General features: G+C 42.0%; 1 protein-coding gene across 7 annotated transcripts in view; it reads left to right on the forward strand.

Annotated features, from left to right (window-relative positions):
• Positions 1-19685, forward strand: part of lpp (LIM domain containing preferred translocation partner in lipoma) — a 93373-nt gene that overhangs the window by 35756 nt on the left and 37932 nt on the right. For all 7 annotated transcript variants that reach the window (XM_019897198.1, XM_019897202.1, XM_019897201.1 and 4 more), the window contains exons 4-6: positions 6677-6786; positions 8346-8468; positions 18927-19454. In XM_019897198.1, coding sequence (XP_019752757.1) covers positions 6677-6786; positions 8346-8468; positions 18927-19454 — 761 coding nt within the window. The remainder of the gene's footprint in view (positions 1-6676; positions 6787-8345; positions 8469-18926; positions 19455-19685) is intronic.

The raw sequence follows: 19685 nt of genomic DNA on the forward strand, positions 1-19685 counted from the left end.
TTCGGGGGACGCAAAATAAAAAGCAATATTTTCTCAGTTTCCGGCCCACAAGACAGAAAAACAAAATTTCCAAGCGGTGAGAATGAGCTACCGTGTTGTATTTATTTATTCGTTTTCATTTTTGGCGTGCACATTATACTTATGCCTCAGATTTACGGGATCTCTTGTTGTCTCGAGAGGCAAAAAGGGAAAAAAAATGGAAAAGCTCAGCGAGGAGAGGAGCTCTTAATTAGCGCAATACGTACAGAAGGAGACCGATTTATGACATTTTAGTCCTCTCAAGTGCAGACGAGGCTGGAGGATTTGGGGGTACTTTGGAGATGTGAAAAAGCACGAAAACCCTGAAAAAAAAAAAAAAAAGGAATTCCCTCCGGATGAGAAATAGAGATGGGGAACAATAGGCGGATTATTTTATTGTAGCAAGGAAAAAAAAAAAAAAACGCTGGCAGAAAAGGTGAATGCTTTTCAAAGAGCAGCCAGACTCCTTATCGGAATATTTGAGACAGGTTGAAACAAATGACGGCTGTGAAATATTCGCTGTGCGTGTTTGTGTGTGTGTGTGTGTGTGTGTGTGTGTGTGTGTGTGTGTGTGTGTGTGTGTGTGTGTGTGTGTGTGTGGAGAGAGAGAGAGAATGTGTCACAACATGAAGGAGGCCGCCTTCGTGCTGAGGAGGGGCAGTGAAATTAAACATTTCAAGTGTTACTTTCATGTCTAGCCAATGAAAGCCTTGAATGAGGACTTTTTCTCGTCTTGAAAGTTTACCTCCACAATGACCAAATCACAATTTAGCTTCGCCAACTTGTGTAGTGTACTTTTTTGAAATTTGGGAGCTATCGGACGAATTTGGCATTATTGTCGGAAAATGGCGAAAATGACTTTAAATAGGTCGCTGAAAATCAAAATGGCCGACTTCCTGTGCATTTTTTGGGGATGGCTTCTTGTGACTTCTTGTTCGGTCTCCTCATGATAGTCATGTCAACCACATGTCGTGTTGCTCAGTGTGTAGTTTACTGGGGCTGGAATTTTCCCCCCAAATTCCGTAACTGCTTCAAACCAAAATGGCAGCCTTCTTGTGTCTATTTCGACATGGCTTTTTGAGACTTTTTTTGTCAGTCATGATAGACATACTTACCAAATTTCTTGTGATGTGAAGCTTAACTTGTGCACTGACTTTTCCGAATTGTGGAGTTTGTCTCCTATTTTTAGTGAGCCCTGAATATGAGCCACAAACTGGCACACTTACAGGTGGTTTTCATGCATTACATTGCCTTAATCTTTTTTTTTTGTGTGTGTGTGAGTGTACTCCGGATGGAAATCAGCCAAATTTCATGTTGTGAAATGAAACTGGCGTCAAGGGCTACATTTTTCGAATTCTTCATTTTATGATCATTTTCCCTCTCGTAGACTGACATGTGCTAGCTCAACAACGCTAAGTTCCGACGAGAAAGCCTGAATCCTCATTTTTGTTTAGTTTTAAACTCCACTTTTCACTTGAGACACTTTTTTAAAAAAAATTCTCCCGTAAACTGATTGTCATCAGATGCCACGGGCATAAAAAGTGCAGTCACAAGGCAAAGAAACATCAAGGGCTTACGCTAATACACACCAAATAAAGTATGCATTGATGTGGAAGCCGCCAGGCGCGAACAAGCGGTCTCCACGGGGCTGCCGAGGCCGCTCGCTCGCTGGACTTCCTGTCAATCCTCCCGGCGAGGTGCGCCAGGGACCGCGACCAAACAGTTGCTTGTCATCCTTCGCCTCGAAGCAGCGACGAAAAAGCGCTTATGCAAACGCTTAACGACACAAAGCCAGCCCACAATTAGTAAGTTGACTCGCAACTTGTAGCAAGTTTTATAGGAAAAGCAGCTCGTTGGATGTTTTTGAAACTTTTTTTTTTTTTTGCATGTGTGTGTGTTTTTATCGGCCATGCTGATCAGCGCCGTGACATCATGTGGCGACCAGGACCACTTCCTATCAACAAATATTGGATGTTTTTGAAACTTTTTTTTATTTTATTTTTTTTGCATGTGTGTGTGTTTTTATCGGCCGTGCTGATCAGCGCCGTGACATCATGTGGCGACCAGGACCACTTCCTATCAACAAATCTGTTTAGCTCGGGGGTAGGAGGGTGCTAATTGCTTTGAAAAAGGCGACTTTGCTCATTCTTTGTCACATGGACGTTTGTAAAAAATTAAAATCTGTTTTGGGCTTTGCCAAAGAGTTCTTGTTCAACTCATTTTGACGGGAATTTTTTTTTCAGCTCTTGACTAACCTGGGGCTCTCAAACTTTTAGGTCCAGGGACCTTTAAGCCCCTTTTTCGGTCCTGATGCCAGTTACATTTCACAACCATGCGTATAGGCGACTTTGCTAATTCTTTGTCACATGGACGTTTGTAAAAAATAAAAATCTGTTTTGGGCTTGCCAAAGAGTTCTTGTTCAACTCATTTTGACAGGAATTTTTTTTCCAGCTCCTGACTAACCTCTCAAACTTTTAGGTCCAGGGACCTTTAGCCCCTTTTTCAGTCCTGATGCCAGTTACATTTCACAACCATGCGTATCCCTAAATGCCATTGAAATTAAAGTTGCCATTTATCAAAATGGCTATCTCACTGACTTTTTGGGTGGTTCTAACTACTTCCGCCACTAGGGGCACTGCACTGCACTGTAATACAATACTTCTACCACTAGGGGCACTGTACTGTAATACAATCACTGGGGGCAGCATACTAAATGCCTTCGAAATTAAAGTTGCCAATTTTTGAGGGAAAAAAACGGATCATAATGTAATAAAAGAAGAGAAAAACATTTACGTGAAATATTATGACCGTAAAGTCATTTCATCAAGGGAAAAAAATGTCAGCATCTTTCCAATCACAAAGAATTATTTTGTCGGCTTTTCACAGTTGAAATTTCATGGTAATAAAAGCTAACAATGACTATTAAAAAAGAGAAAAAGTTGAAATATGGCAAGAATAAAGCTGTGGACAAAAGGCCTTTCAAGAGCAAATACGTTTTATTGGGACAATCAATTTTGATCTTATGATAATAGTAATATCCCCCCCACCCTACAAAACAAAAATCCCACAAAAGGTAATGATCTTTACAAGAACAAAGATGGATTTTTCCAGTATTAAATTTTCTTATCTTATGAGGGAAAAAAAATGTGCCACCAGTTACATTTCACAACCATGCGTATCCCTAAATGCCATTTATTAGAATGGCTACCCCACTGACTTTTTGGGTGGTTCTAACTGCTTCCGCCACTAGGGCCACTGCTCTGCACTGTAATACAATACTTCCACCACTAGGGGTACTGTACTGTAATACAATCGCTGGGGGCAGCATACAAAATGCCTTCGAAATTAAAGTTGCAAATTTTTGAGGGAAAAAAAACATCATAATGTAATAAAAGAAAATTATGTGAAATATATGACCGTAAAGTCATTTCATCAAGGGGAAAAAATGTCAGCATCTTTCCAATCACAAAGAATTAATAACACAAAATAAAATATAAGAAAGATATTTATTCTATTTTATTGGTGGAATTGAACATTTTTTCAAAAACAGCTCAAATTAATACATGTAGAATGCAAATTACTGTAATACAATCACTGGGGGCAGCATACTAAATGCCTTCGAAATTAAAGTTGCCAATTTTTGAGGGAAAAAAACGGATCATAATGTAATAAAAGAAGAGAAAAACATTTACGTGAAATATTATGACCGTAAAGTCATTTCATCAAGGGAAAAAAATGTCAGCATCTTTCCAATCACAAAGAATTATTTTGTCGGCTTTTCACAGTTGAAATTTCATGGTAATAAAAGCTAACAATGACTATTAAAAAAGAGCAAAAGTTGAAATATGGCAAGAATAAAGCTGTGGACAAAAGGCCTTTCAAGAGCAAATACGTTTTGTTGGGACAATCAATTTTGATCTTATGATAATAGTCATATACCCCCCACCCCACAAAACAAAACCCCACAAAAAGTAATGATCTTTACAAGAACAAAGATGGATTTTTCCAGTATTAAATTTTCTTATCTTATGAGGGGAAAAAAATGTGCCATTTTTCTTGAACAAACTTTCTTGCCAACAAACAAAATAATGAACAAACCAAGTAACTTACAAAGACACAAACTGTGCAATGAACAAAGCAAGTTATTGGGACAATCAATTTTGATCTTATGATAATAGTAATATCCCCCCCACCCTACAAAACAAAAATCCCACAAAAGGTAATGATCTTTACAAGAACAAAGATGGATTTTTCCAGTATTAAATTTTCTTATCTTATGAGGGAAAAAAAACAATCAGTTTGGACCAAATAAAGTACCGAACGACCCCAAGGAGCAAACTAATCTACAAAACTGTCACGATCAGAATTGGTCACGAACAAAATGGCTTCCAAACAAAAAAAATGTGCCAAATTTTCTTCGAACAAACTTTCTTGCAAACAAAAAAAATAATGAACAAACCAAGTAACTCACAAAGACACAAACCGTGCAATGAACAAAGCAAGTCACCAAAAAAAAAAAAAACAATCGGTCTTGACCAAATAAAGTACCGAACGACCCAAGAAGCAAACTAATCTACAAAACTGTCATGATCAGAATTGGTCACGAACAAAATGGCTTCCAAACAAACTGAGTAACACACAAACTAAACGAGAAATTCAGTATCCAACTAGGCTACAAACTAAGGAACGAACAAACTTACCAAAAAAAATAAAATAAAATGAAGTTATGACCAAATAGAAACGAACAAAATAGCAAAGCAGCTGACAAACAGTCATGGACAAACTAAGTCATGAACTAACTGAAAACAACGACCAACCCTTGTCAGAAAGAAATTGGAAACGAAAAAGCAAGCTGTAAACGCCACCAACTGCAAATGAACTCGAATAACGCGGCAAAGTGATAATTAACTAAAAGCGCTAAAAAGTTTTGGCTACATGAACAACCCTTGTCAGAAAGAAACTTGGAAACGAAAAAAACAAACTGTAAACGCCACCAACTGCAAATGAACTCAAATAACGCGGCAAAGTGATAATTAACTAAAAGCGCTAAAAAGTTTTGGCTACAAAGTTTCAAACGACGTTCTCGTTGCCGTCACATGTCAAGAAAAAACAAAGCAAGGAGGCTCCCGACGTCACACTCTCGGTTCCTGCCACGTCGTGCGCGCGCAAGATGTCAGATGTGTCCAATTAGAACCACGCCGCATTATCTGTCTGCTAAATTAATTTGCCAGTCTGTCTCGGATAAGCGACACCGACGACATCAATTAAGACGTAATGAAATTCGTCAAAGTCCCGAAATTGGCACCGGTTCCCGTTCGTGTCCAACCTCTCGTACGATGATCCCGCCGTCTTAAGTCTCCGGTTTAATTTGGCCGCGCAACTCCTTATCCCCGTCTGAAACATGTGTCCCCCCGACCCCCCTCCCACCCCGCAATCCTTTTGGATTAGCGCCGATTTAAGGAGTGTAAATTTGGCTCGTTTCCTTCATCACCCCCCTCCCCTCCCAAAAACATTTGACATTTCTAATCGAAAATAAAACGACAACCTGACATGCAGATTTATCAGACGACGACGACTTCTTCTTGAAACAGATTGCGACAATTATGTGTAGCAATCCACCGAAGCCTGCTGACTTTCAACATGTGACACGACAGACTTTGTATTCATTGTATGTATTTCTTTTTGTCCCAAGCTGACAGCTATCGTCAATCACTAGCGAGAGGAGTGACCAACGGAGTTCATGCGGGAGATCAGCTGATGTGCCAAAACGGGTCATTGGCCGTGTCGCATGTCTGTCGTTTTGTCATTTGTCACCATTTCAGTCTTTTTTTATTTTTTTTATTTTGGGAGTCCTCCAAACGCAACACAATTGAGGGCTTTGTCTCCCGTACGCGCTGTGTAAAATTCCAATCACTGTGAAGCAGGACGCAGGTGCCGATCCATTTTTTCAGGGCAATATTTGCTAAAGCGAATAATCGACCTTCAGTGGCGACCGTGCAGGGGATCCCACGGACGTTGGCTATTTTTCATAGAGGAGCCGTCACTATTTCTCGTTGCAAAAGGACTCTTGACATGATGGACTCGTTGATTAGAATGATTTTTCCATTGAATCTTGTTGTCGGTTTCACTGTGGCTGGCGCACGCTGCGACTTTTTGTTTTATCGAATGGCATGTTTTTGTGACCTTCATAAAAACGAGATGAACCATGACAAAAATTTGAGTTGGCAGGAGTATTGCTATTTTTTCACCAAATTATAAAAAATAAATGTATTGTTACATGCTCTGTTTGTATTTGTTGTGGTCAAAAAGTAGTTGTTTAGAATCAATGCTGGTTTTGTTAGTGAGCGGAATTTTGTGAGGCCAAGTTATGTGGTTTGGTTAAATGGTGCTTAGTTTGTTTTATGTTAAGTTCTACAGGAAACTTCAACTGGATTGGCAATAAACAGCTTGAAGCAAGCACACTTGGCCTCGTTTTTGAAGCGCTTTTAAAGTCTGTACACGGTAGAATAGACATCATGCGCTTCTTTTCAGCACGATCAGGTTTTTCCCAAAAATATTAGGTGGATTTACAAATTTTACCATATAGAATTAATCCTTTGGTGTACTGAAGTGTAGCATTGCAAGTGTCTTAGTTTTTTTTTTTCTTTCTCTCCCTAGCTGACTACCCTCCTCCTCCTCCGCCGCCTGCCGCCGATTCGATCCACTCGCCGCCATCGTCGGCCGCTTCCTTCCCGCCGCCTCCGCCCGCCAACTCGTACGACTATCAGGTGAGAAACGCTCGCTTGCCGCTTTTTTTTTTTTTTCCTCCTCTCCTTTTTTTTTTTTTTCCCCTTCTCGTTTCTGTCAGAAGTGTCGGCAAGGAGTAACGAAATGCCGCGAGCGTGCCGCGCTCTCGAGTTCACGTGGCGAGGTCCGGCCCAAGCATGCGGCCGTTCGTCCGCGCCGACTCGTAGCCAAGCATGGATACTTTGCAGCTCGGCTCCACGCCCGCAGCCATGAGCCTGAACTCCAGGACCCCCCCCCACCCCCCCACACACACACACAAACGTGCACTCGGGCGCGCACACACACAAGCAAACAAACTTTCTCAGCTGTTAAGAATGAAGGCTGACACCTGTTGGTGAAGCCTGGTCCTGCCTTCCTCATTGGGGGAACCTGAGAGCACAAAAATAGCAAAAACAAAACAACAAAAACAGCAGATAACTATATGTTGGGGACCGGAGAGTAAAGGAGATTAAAAAAAAATAGCACAGGAAGGAACAACAAAAGGAGAGAGCAGCATCTGTTGGTGAAAAGTGTAAAAATGACTAAGGAGACAACAACAGCAGGTTGTACCCGGGGACGGCAATGAGGAAAGAGAGCGCAAAAAGCAAGCACAAATGACAACAAATGTTGGAGCCTGTTTGTCGAAGCTGTTTGCAAATGAGGAGAAAAGAAAACTCAAAACAACAACAACAAAAAAAAAGGCACCTTCATCTCTTGGACCAGCACGTGAAGCAATAAAAGAACAGAGACCACAAAAAAAAAAGAAACGTGTTTGGTGGTAAGCAAAGAGAGAAGAGAGCACAAAAAGCAATAAAAACAGACAACAAGAACATCACTTTTTGGAACCAGGTCATTCGCAAAGAGAGGATCACAAAAAGCACTTACAAAAGACGGCAAAAATGACTTCATTAGTTGACGCTGACGGATAAGGAGAAAATAGCACACAAACAACAATAAATTAAATACTGGAATGCTCATTGAAGAACCTGAGGATCAAAAGAAGGAAATAGAGCACAAACAGCAAGGACAAAAGACACCTGTTGAGGAACTTGAGCATAATAAGGACAGAAAGGCCACAAAAAGCAGTCATTAGCCACAATTGCTGGACCTTGATTGGGCCACCAAGGTTAAAACGCAAAAACAAAACACGGCAACACCTGTTGAGGAACTTTGGGATGAACAGGGGAGGATAAAAAAAAAAGCACAAATAGCAATAACAAAAAAATAATAATCACAACAGCAACACTTCTTCAAGTGCTTGACATTCCATTGGGATGAGTAACGTTGAACGCGAAATAATCCACAATGCTCATTTGATGGTTTGATGTGCGGCTTCACAAAGCTTCGTTTATGTTCACATGTGTTGCGCAATCTCCTGTGCGGTGGCACAAGCTTCATCCATTTGTGACAATGAAGGGAGACCATCGATATCACTTTTTCATGATTTTTTTCCTTTTTTTTTTATTTTTTTTTAACAAATGCAATCAACTTTTGTGAATGGAAAAACCGTACCAACATGAAGGTGCCCTGGTTAAATGTATTTTGTATGTTCCTCTCGCAGACGAGAGGACCCGAAAAGACTCTGGAGGAGCGACGCTCCAGCTTGGACGCCGAAATCGACTCTCTCACCAGCATCCTGGCTGACTTGGAGAGCAGTTCGCCATACAGGACGCGAAACACTCAGGTAAACGCAAGTTCTGTACCTCGTTTCATGTTTCCTGACAATTTTCGAGCCCTGTTTTTCTCCAGAAAATGTTTCCAAATTGTGTCTTTGAATGACAGGTTCATAATTTCCCCCAGATTGTGTCATCACAGTATGATTTATTTGCATGAAACTGCCTCCACATTGAATTGTACAAAAATATTTGCCTAGTTAAAAAAACATAAAAAAACAAACAAACAAAAAAAATTGTAACATTGACAAATAGTTTGGTAACTTTTGACCCAAACTGTATCTATGAGTGATGATTCAGACTTTTGACAGTGTGTGATGTCACAGTGCGGCCTCATTTACTTACAGTAATTGTTTAATAACCTAATAACCCAATTTTATTCCAAAGTACAACACTTAAAAACTAAAATATATTATAATTGAGATTATTGTATTATTTTTAGATTAAAATAAAAAATATTGCCAAACAGCAAGTCATTTTATTCTTTTGTTTTGTCATTTATTGACACATCAAATACTTAAAAAATGAGACAATTTTTTTTTTATTCAATTAAAAAACAGAAATACTGTCAAAAAAATTTAAAATGTTCTTTATCATTGAAAAATACTCTACCAAGTAAAACATTTTGTTTCAAACAAGTCATTATAAGAAATGAAAAAGAAAATAACACAATGGGTGTTGAGACTCGAGACTGCATGACCCACATGCACGACTGCGAAGCTAATGGACAAAGTGTATGAAGTGCTGTCTCCTCCAGTAAAAATGCTTTTATTGTCCAAGTGGGCATTCCCATTTTTTGGGGCCCTTGAATTTTTTTTTTTTTTCAAACGCTAGGCTGCGCTTCAGCAAAGTAGAAACCGCTTGCCTGGTTGCAACGCCCTCGCCCTGTCCGCGGTCATCATTTTAAGCAAGGACTCTTCTGCACAACACAGGACTGTCCCCTCAAAAGCAGCAACTTTGAACAACACAGAGGATGTTGTGTGCTTAACTAATAGTAGATCCTTGGGCTACTTTGAAGAAAGCGTGTCCAGACATGTCATTAAGCATAGATGACATTTGTGGAAAATAAAACCAAAATTATACTATTGCTCCTTTAAAAAAAAAAAAAAAAAAAAAAGAAATAGAAGAAGAAGCCCAAATGAGGCCCCCTTTTTGTTTGGCAATAGCGACTAAATGTGCCTCGACCTACATAAACGAGTTGATTTTTAAGGATATTAAAAGAAAGTCAAAGCCTTGGGCACAAAACTAAATCGTTTCAATCAATGTAGGACAGACACGTGATTTATATGTATTAGAAAAAAAGAAAGGTCGCGGATGATGTAGCCTATGGCGCATTTAGCGTTGTTGTATTAGTGTATTGAAGGAGGCATACATAGAGTACATCCTGTATATTTATACTCGACATGCATACAAAGTGACAACAAGGTTAACATACGCGGACATAAATAATTGACTGGCTGTTCATTTAGCTCCCATTGAACTCTGTGGCCTCATACAAGATGTACCGTGTGCGTGTGCGTGTGCGTGTGCGTGTGTGTGTGTGTCGGAGAAGCCCAATGCACAAATGAAAAGAAAAATAGTTCATTCGCAGCTAACGTTTCAGGAAAATAGACTTATCTAGTCATGTTTTTTTTCCAATCATTATTATTTTAAATTATGTAAAAATTTAAAAAAGCAAACCGCAAAGAATTGTTTCCTACATAGAAGTAGAAAATATCAAGTCAGATTTTATCTAAAAGTTTTCACTTCAAAGAAAGTGTGATTACAAAGACATCTTGCTAAATATATTGTAATTTCAGTTATTATTATTATTATTATTATTATTATTATTATTATTTCTGAGAAGAGCAACTGCTTGTCTGCATCGAGAAAGAGCCAGATGTGGTGGGTCGGGCATCTGGTTAGGATCTGGTTGTGTAGGACGCCGCCCCTCGTCAAGTGTTCTCGGGGTGACCCGCAACAAACTGGAGAAACTGTCTTCCTGACGGTCAAATATTGCCTTGGGCTTCCCCCATAAGAGCTGGACGAAGTGGCTGGGGAAAGGGAATTTTAGGCTTCCCCGCTAAAGAGGCAGGCCCTGCCACCCAACCCCGGATAAGCTGAAGAAAATGTATTGATGGTTGGATAAAAAAATTAAAATGAGTATAACACAAAATAAAATATAAGAAAGATATTTATTCTATTTTATTGGTGGAATTGAACATTTTTTCAAAAACAGCTCAAATTAATACATGTAGAATGCAAATATGTCTTTCAATTAAACAAAATGTAATTTAAAAGATTAATATTTTATACAAAAAAACAAAACAGAAAAAGAAATCAGTGAATGACACAACCTTGTACATGGTAAAACGAAATATGTGTCATCGTGCTCAGGTATAGAAAAACTTTCAAGAGGTATACCTGAAAGTGCTTGAAAAGCACTCGGATGTGACCTTTCACAAAGTGTGCGGAGCGAACGCTTTACGCTATGCATGGTCGAACTCGACAAGCACGTGTACGTCGGCTAGCCGCTTTCTTGCTTATATACAGCTCGTCTTTTTTGTTTTGTAAATAAAATATAGTATAAGTGCATAGCTTAGTCGAGAGAAAACATGTGCTATACTGTATTAGCCATGGGGACCTGAAAGCTTTTGTCAACACGGCGTAAAAAATTGATAGGCACCTGTCCAGGATCGAGTGTGCGGGTTAGCCTCTGTGCTAACTAATGTATGGCCGACCTGCTGCTTTTTACCTGACTTGGTAAAAAAGAAAAAGGCCCAACAAGCTGTTATTTATTTACTTCATTTTATTTTATTTTTAGCTGCCACCAACATGCCTGTGCATGTGTTAATCATGACAAATTTTCAATGGGCCGTTTTTGATGTGCATGGACGTACACGTGCAGATTTTAATTTTTTTTTCCTCTAGCTGCCAACGATGATTTATTGAGCCACAGTAGTTGACCCCTCAAAAGGTCCAAAATGTTTTTGACAAACAGAGCGCCTAATGCTGTGCGCTCCATGATCTCTCTTATGAACCAACATGGCTCACGCTTCCGGATGACAGCTTAGCATCACGTGTTAAGATGACGGTGACGTCTATGTCCCCCATGCCCCCGACTTTGTACACCGAGGTTCAGGGGCAACAATTAACCGGGTAAAGAAAATGTTTGAATTGGGAATTATTTTCTAAATATATATTTTGTATTGTTCAGTGAAAGAGTCCTCATTAAATGTAGTGGACAGCTGAGTGCAGTTACTGCATGCAATAAATTGATGACGGAACGCAAACGACATTTTTGGTTTGCTGCGGGAGGATCAGTTAATTTTGGCTTTGATGTCAAAAACATAGGGAGGACTCAAATAGACATCCATCCATCCATTTTCCAATCCGCTTTTATCCTCACAAGGGTCGCGGGGGGTGCTGGAGCCTTTCCCAGCCGTCTTCGGGCAGTAGGCGGGGGACACCCTGAACCGGTTGGCAGCCAATCGCAGGGCACACACAGACGAACAACCATCCGCCATCACACCGACACCTAGGAACAATTTAGTGTGTTCAATCAGCCTGCCGTGCATGTATTTGGAATGCGGGAGGAAACCGGAGTACCCGGAGAAAACCCACGCAGGCCCAAGTTTCTTAAACATACAGGTTAACCCAAAAATGTTTTTAAAAAAGCAGCAAATACAGTATACGTGTATATGCAGTGTTATCATCAAAAGGGTTTTGTGGCCCCCGGTGTTGAAAACCGTACCCTTACTTGAAACACTAATCCCGTTATGGATGCCACTTGCCCTCAGTGATCCTCAGTTTGAGAAGGGTGCTTTTGTCGAATGTAGTTTTCCATTTCGCACCTTTTCCGGTTTGCGTCCCCGCTGCGCTCAGTTGAGCAAGTGTATGATGCGATGATATCTACCTACACTGGTGTTTAGTGTACACGAGGACAAACCCCGACAGTGCGGCTTTTCCCCTTCCCTCTAAATGTTTCCCTTGGAGATTTTTGCTGCTCGCTTGTCCGAGCTCATCATCTCCGTTTTGGTGAGTTAACAAGGAGGCGAGCGCCTGTGTCAAAATAGACTAGTCATCAACCCACTGCGTTAGCGCCGCCACCGCAACACGACACCACGCTACGCTGACCTCCTGCTCGTATCCTCGTTGACCACTGGTGATTTTTTATTTACCGTATTTTTTTTTCTCTAAATCAAAAGACAAATATGAAGCCTCTTTTTTTATGGTTACTGGAGGTCACTGTTAACCTCATTTTTGTAAAAACCTCCAGCCAGCTCGCTGAAAATTCTCCCCCTAAGTGTGAAAAAGACACATCAAGTGACATCTTCACTTCGGAGTGCCTCGACGGGTTTCACAAGCAGTCGTATGGTCCATTTTTTCCCCCGCTTTGTGTGGAATGGGACAAATACAAAATGAAAGCACTTGCAAGGAGCTGCTGTAGGCAACAACTCACCCAAACGCTTTCACACGGACTAAACGTCCGCTAATCAGATCGTGATGCCACTCACATGGCCACGCCCCTTGAATGTTATTATTTTCGCTTTGTTTAAATAATAAAAATAATTAAACATACCAAAACACCAGTCAATAAAAATATTAGTAATTTTATTTTGACAAAAAAAAATAAGTTAATGCATTGTAAAATGTTACTTTTCTAAACAATAAAACAGGAAGGGTAAAGAGAAGGTCAGTTCTAATATATTTTTGGATTTTTTTTTACCCAATTAACTAATTAAAATATGGAAGAAAATACACTTTTTGTTTATCTATTATTTATGAATTGAATTTCAAAGAATTTTACTTTATTTAATAATGAATAAAACACTAATTTAAATTGGATTTTTTTTTTGTCAATTAGCAATTTTATAGAAAATAGTTTAAAAATTTGATCTATTTGTTCATCACAGGTGAAAAAAACATTCTGTTCAATTTGTGTAGACTTTTAATTTTTTGTGTGTGTGTGTGTGTGTGTGTGTGTGTGTGTGTGTGTGTGTGTGTGTGTGTGTGAACAAAAATACAACTTTTAGTATCCCTTGTAGATGTTTAAGGCAATTTTTTCTTTTGGTCAACGTTACTGGCCATTATTTTCGGAGCTGATTTGCAAAATTAAAAAAAAAAAAAAAAAAAAAATCAAGTGAACAAAATATTGGCATTCCCGTGCTTCTGTTTTTCAAGGTCTGGAATCAGAGTCTGTTGTTGTTTGTCCTTAAATGACTTGCCGCGGAGCAAGGCTAGCGGCCAGCTAATCAGCCCTTGTCGTCATTAACGGCCTCCACGTGACACTGCTATGAAATCAAAGCTGTGTTCTTCTTCCTCCACGCACAAAACTATCTCATCATGTGGCCTGAATCTTTCATTAACGCGCCAGTCAGCTAACCGGCGTGTTTCTTCCGCCCTTTTAGCGGCGTACAAGCTTGTAATAGTTACCGTCGGGCCGTTTGTTTTGGACTAAGTGCTCTCTCGTGTTTGTTCTTATTTAAGTTTGAAAGGGAAGTCGAGCTGTTTGACATAAGTTGAACAAGGAAGACTCGTAACGGTAAGAAGTTAGGGTTTCACCTCAAGTTTAGCATTTCAAATGAGGGTTTCAAGCCAGGGTTAGGCTTTTAAGTTGAGCCAACACGATGATTTCTTGCGCCGTCATTTTGCCGACCCCAGTTTGTGCGCACGTGGAGAGATGTGGGAGTGAGCATTCAGACCGCGGATCACGTTGCCGTGTTGTGACATCCCGTGACGGAAGACGCTTTGACGGACGCGTCGTGACGCCGGGCCCCCCCTTCGGCGCATCTCGCCGGAGCCATCCGGCATCTCGGCGCCATTTCCAGTACTCGGCTTCTGTCAGCGTGTCACGCTCCATACATGACATGAGCTCCACATCGGGCCTTTTGACCCCCAAGTATGAAAATAGCGTGCAAGGTAGCTGAGCGGACGGTGATAGTGATGCACAAAGACAACTGGACTTTTTCTTTGTGTGCTCACTTACACTTCAGTGCGCTTGACCGACTCGCCGTTTGGGATGGTGATACTCACCGTCGGCTGTCGGCCAATCCGAGGACGGCGTTGCTGTTAAGCTCCACAAAGCGCGTTCAAAATCCGGATTCGGGTGTAGGGAACGAGTGATGATGATAAAGATAACGATTCCCTTTTTGCTAATTTTGGATGTCATTAGGAATAGTACGTCATTTTGAACTACGGGAATCTGCAGGATTTTCCATAAAAAATTCCCATGAACTTCAGCAAAAAAAATGGAACAAGCGTCGGCTTCTAACTAGAAAAACTCCAGCGATGTCATTCATCCAGCACAGTATGTGCAACTATAGTCACAGGAACAAGGAAATGGTCTTTCAGCTTTTATCTTTACGTATAAATTTCTTGAGAATTTCCCGAGACAACTCTGTCCTTCGCTTCCTCTGGTCCATGTTTTGCTGGTACACACCGTGCCACCAAACAGCTCAGTGACTATTAGCCATCGTTTAAATTGGACAAGTTTGACATCTGTGATGCTAATTAGAGGACACCGTTGTTGAACATGTTTCTACAGTGTTCCAGCGGTACCGCCAACCATTTCCACACCTGTTTCATGAGTTTGTTTTTTAAAATAATTTTGTTGAACCACTATTAGAATTCTGTGTACTATTCAAATATTCAAATGTCTACTTATCATTGTTTAATTCTTAGTACATTTTTATTTATTATGACTTTATTATTGTCAGATGCTTGTGATTTTTTTTTGTTTGTTTTTTTGTGACAACTGTGGGGTTTTTCTTCCACTAACAATTTTGTCTAAGTCAATGTGCTGAATAGTTGACAAGTGGGGATGTTGTGATATCTGCCATGAAGTAACCGTCCAAAATTGGATGTATTACTCATAGTGTCAATGTCATCAAACTCTGCGTTTATGTGTCATAATTTACAGTGACAGCAGTTGACGTTGAGCCTCTTAGCGTTGTTTCTAGGACTTGATTTTTTGTGAGATAAAGAGTCGGGACTGCGGCTGCGACCCTTGTTTGTCATTGGCTCGGCCTGTTTATCAAAGACAAAAGACGGTGACTAACAAACGTTGACGGAACAATGCGGAGCGCCCCCGCACCTCCTTCACCTCAAGGCTAAGCTACCCTAGCCCGCAGTGGGCCGCCCCTGTCAAAACTCTGAACCTGCTGCCGGATTGACCTTCCAGTCAACAGTCGCCACCGGCTAGCGGAGCGCCGTGCAAACAATCAAGGCCAAAATACAAAATGTTCCACCAGTGCTCACATTTGCTGCCGTTATGATGCTGCAACCATATAATTACGTGGTCCACTCCATGCAACACAGAAACTCAGTGATACTGATTATCCTTAAGAGAGTAGTCTGTTGTAATAACTCAAACATAAATATACACATGAAATATGCTTCACATCTGTGTTGCATGGTTTACTCCAGTTGCGCAACACGGCGAATGCAGAAATCCAACCCTGAGCCCCGCGCTCTGAATTCACCGCGACTTTTCCGACAAGTTGAGTGTGAAATTTGTCGGCGAGTCTCCAGAAAGCCTTTTCGACACGTGCGGGGAAGATTAGGAGCCACTCCAGCAGCCTTTGGGGGCCGCTCGCTAAAAACTGTTAACTTTGCATTTCAAATCACCCGGGTGGAGGATTCATCCTTCTCTTTTTTTAAACCTTTAGGAAAAAGCCCCAGAGGAAGGGAGCTCTGCATCTTTTTTGTTTTTGATGCATCATAAAACTTTGTTCTTTACTCACACAATGCATGGATGCTTTGCACTGTCGGCTTCAAATGTTCGTCCGAGCGTTCGCTGTTGGAGCCTTGTTTAAACCGTGAGGTGCCTGGGAGGCCGCTCTCTTCACATCAAGGCAAAACACATCTGAAATTTTATGACCGACCCCCCCCCCAAAACATTTTTTTTCAAGCTCCAGATTGGAGAATCTGTCGTGTACAAGCATATTTGTTTTGTACGGCTAGGTGATTGTGCCATAGTTTTATCAAACCAACTCAAGATTCCTGATAGCGTGTTTTGTCTTTTTTGCGCGTGATCGTATGAGCTTTGCGTCAAAGTAGCCGCTCGGGCGGACATGCTATCTGCGTGGGCGTATCCCAAAAAAAAAATGTATCCCGCTTGGCAGAGCGACTAATGGTACGCATTTGATTAGTTTCATCACATTCCGCTGGCATAATTGGTAGAAAATCTACCATGGCGGCGTAATTATTTTGGAGGGGCCCCTCGATTTGCATTAGCCGCGGCCGCGCTAACTTAACGCTAGCTCTGGAGGCCTAAAGAGATTAATGAATAATCGGCACTCTTTAAAAGCCATGAAACATTTAAATGAAGTAATGTCTCTTCCTAAAGGGCAGAGTGGAAATTTCTCCCATACATATGCAGATAAACCCTTGATTTTTTTCCCCCTCTTTTAATGAACATCAGCGTTAATCAGCCAGCCAAAAATCAGACTGGAAGCACGGCATGTTTTTGGTAACTTCCTCAGGGGCCACCCCTCTGACGTGGAGATTAGCTGGGATTCAAACAAACAAGCCGCATGCAGCTTAGATGCTAACTAACAACTTTACGCTCATGTTGTTGCTAGCTTCCTCATAGCAAGATGCTGAAGATGCAGTTAGTGTCATGTGGCAGGGGAATTCCCAAATAATAAAAACGGAATTTAAATGTAAGATCTGAGAAGTTGCCGTTGACACGGACATTTTAGGAGTTACATTTTTTTTTTTATTTGTTTTGTTTATTCTAGGTGACTGTGACATTCTTGCTCCACAGCATTGTGTGCGTCCTTGTTTATGTTCCAGGAAGCCACAGAATTTATTAGATCCACCCATTCTGCTTTGGTTCTCTCTGTTTTGCTGCATTTCTCCATCAGAGTAAATTATTTCCCAATAGACTGTGATATGCGGTTGCGCCGCAATGTTGTGGGCTTCTTTGTTTATGTCACAGCGAGCTCGGCGCTTGATTGGTTCCACGCCGATTCTTGATTTTTCTTACAGTTTGAAGCGACCGTTTCTCACAAATCCAGTGAAACATCAAAAACCAAAGCAGACTGGGCGGAAATATGTCACAGAGCTCGAAGGACGCGAGCATGAAGACACACAACAATGTGGAGGGACTTGTTTTTCAGTTGAAATGGACTGCAGTGAGTGCACAGAGTAAATTCCAAAGTATCTTGACAGCAGCCACACACAATGTACAGCTAATGGGCGGAGAGAAGGACGGCGGACCGGGATAAATGGTTGCGCAGGCTGGAAACGTCACATAGCACTTGTGCTGACTTGGGCAGCTCGGACGGGAAAAGACGCTAAATCACAGAGATTTGCGACGCTCTCCGCCTTTCCTGGGAAGAGTTGCGGCGGCCGGACGCCGGCTTTCAAGGCCGCGAAAATAATAACATCTCAATCACGGGGCGTCAGGGCTAAAGTAGCTGTGGTGTCAGTCTTAATTGTTTTCCGCCCAACGCCACTTATCGGTGTCAGACCACGCAGCCCGTCTAAAAAGGGTCTGTCATTAACCTTGGACGGCCTTATTAGGTTAGCGCCTCAAGACAAAAAAAAAAAAAAAGTCAATTACTACAAGTTACTGCACAAGGAGAAAAAAAGAGACGAGCGACGCTTCAAGACCTTTGGTACTCCACCAGACGTCTGCTGAACCAGGGCAATTGTTGCAACATGTTGCTCTCGACAGGGGAAAACGTCAAGTACCAACTTGGAGCCGCACAACATTGTGAAGCAACGACATTTCATCATCGACTGGGAAACGTTGACGATTATGTATAAATTCAAGTCGAGAAATGAGGCACACTTGGCAGAATTAATCAGTGGCATTGCTCCAGTGTAGATGGATGCACTCAATATTGTAAAGTGACCATGTCAGGGTCTAATGGCGGGGGAAGTGTGAGGGTGTAAATTATAGAGAAAAACAGCAAAGACCAAGGCAGACTGGGCTGGATTCATAAAGTGTCGAGTCACTGAACGTAAACATGGACGCATACGACATTGTGTCGTGATTGCATGAATTACTAGTTCTGCCTGGTTGCCTTCGGTTCTCGATTGTTTCACTTTATTTCACTATAATAGTCAACCAAAAAAATATGGCGTAGATTTTGACTGGTGGTCGCTCCACAGTATCGTGCGTTACTATATTTATGTTCCAGGGAGCAACAAGACTTGATTCCCCCCGCTCGGTTTCTCTGTCGTCGTTAGTTTTTCCCAGCAGACTCCCCCATGTGATGTCTGCACAATACCGTGTCTCGCCATGTTTATGGTCCGCGCGGCTCCATAACTTAAGTTCCACCCTTTCCGCCTTGGTTCTTGACGTGCCTATTTCATGACAGGATGACGTTGTTGCTCCACACTGGTGTGTGTGTGTCCTTGTTTATAGTTTTGGGGAGCTACTGGATATGACTTAATAGTTCTTCCCAGTTTCCTTTCTGTCATTTGTTTTTCCAGGTACGTATCATTAACCATTGTCTGTAAATGTCGATTCCTAGACCCTTGGCCCTTCTTCGGTGTCCACCCCCAGTGCTCCGGTGACGGGTTACAAGCGCATGGTCATCCCCAATCAGCCGCCGCTGACCGCCACCAAGAAGTCCACGCCCAAAGCCCAGGGCCCGGGCGGGGGTTCGTCCACACTGCCGGCGAAGCTCCAGCCCGTGGCGGCGTCCTACGCCACCGCCTCCACTCCCAGCCAACCCACCTTCAACGTCCAAGTGCGGGCAGCCCAGCCCAGCCCCCAGCACCCCACCGCCGGTGGGCAGCACTTTGGAGGGGGGCCGCAGCCAGCGCGCAGCCCCACCCAGGTGCAGTACATGCCGGCCCAGACCAAAGGGCCCGACTTCGCCTTCGGGCCGCCCCAGCCGGGGTTCTCCCCGGTTGGTCCGGGCGTGTATCAGGAGCAGCAGGCCTACAGGAAAACCGAGCCTCAACCCTATCAGGCGGCGGTCCCCAAGAAGACCTACATTACTGACGTGCCGCAGAGCCTGGACCTCTCCGCTTCTGGACCGGTCATTCCACCGAAGGTAAGAACAGTCCCAGAACACAGCAGTACCTTGACTAGAGGCTACTCCTCAATGTTGTGTGTATCTATTTACCAGAGACCTTATGCAACTTTGTGAATCCCGTGCAGTTTAGCTTTGTTGATTGCCATTTCGTTGTATTTCTCCATTATTCGGTGTGTGTGTGTGTGTGTGTGTGTGTGTGTGTGTGTGTGTGTGTGTGTGTGTGTGTGTGTGTGTGTGTGTTATATGGCA

The sequence above is a fragment of the Hippocampus comes genome, unplaced genomic scaffold, assembly GCF_001891065.2.
Source record: "Hippocampus comes isolate QL1 unplaced genomic scaffold, H_comes_QL1_v1.1 scaffold22, whole genome shotgun sequence".
NCBI lineage: Eukaryota > Metazoa > Chordata > Actinopteri > Syngnathiformes > Syngnathidae > Hippocampus > Hippocampus comes.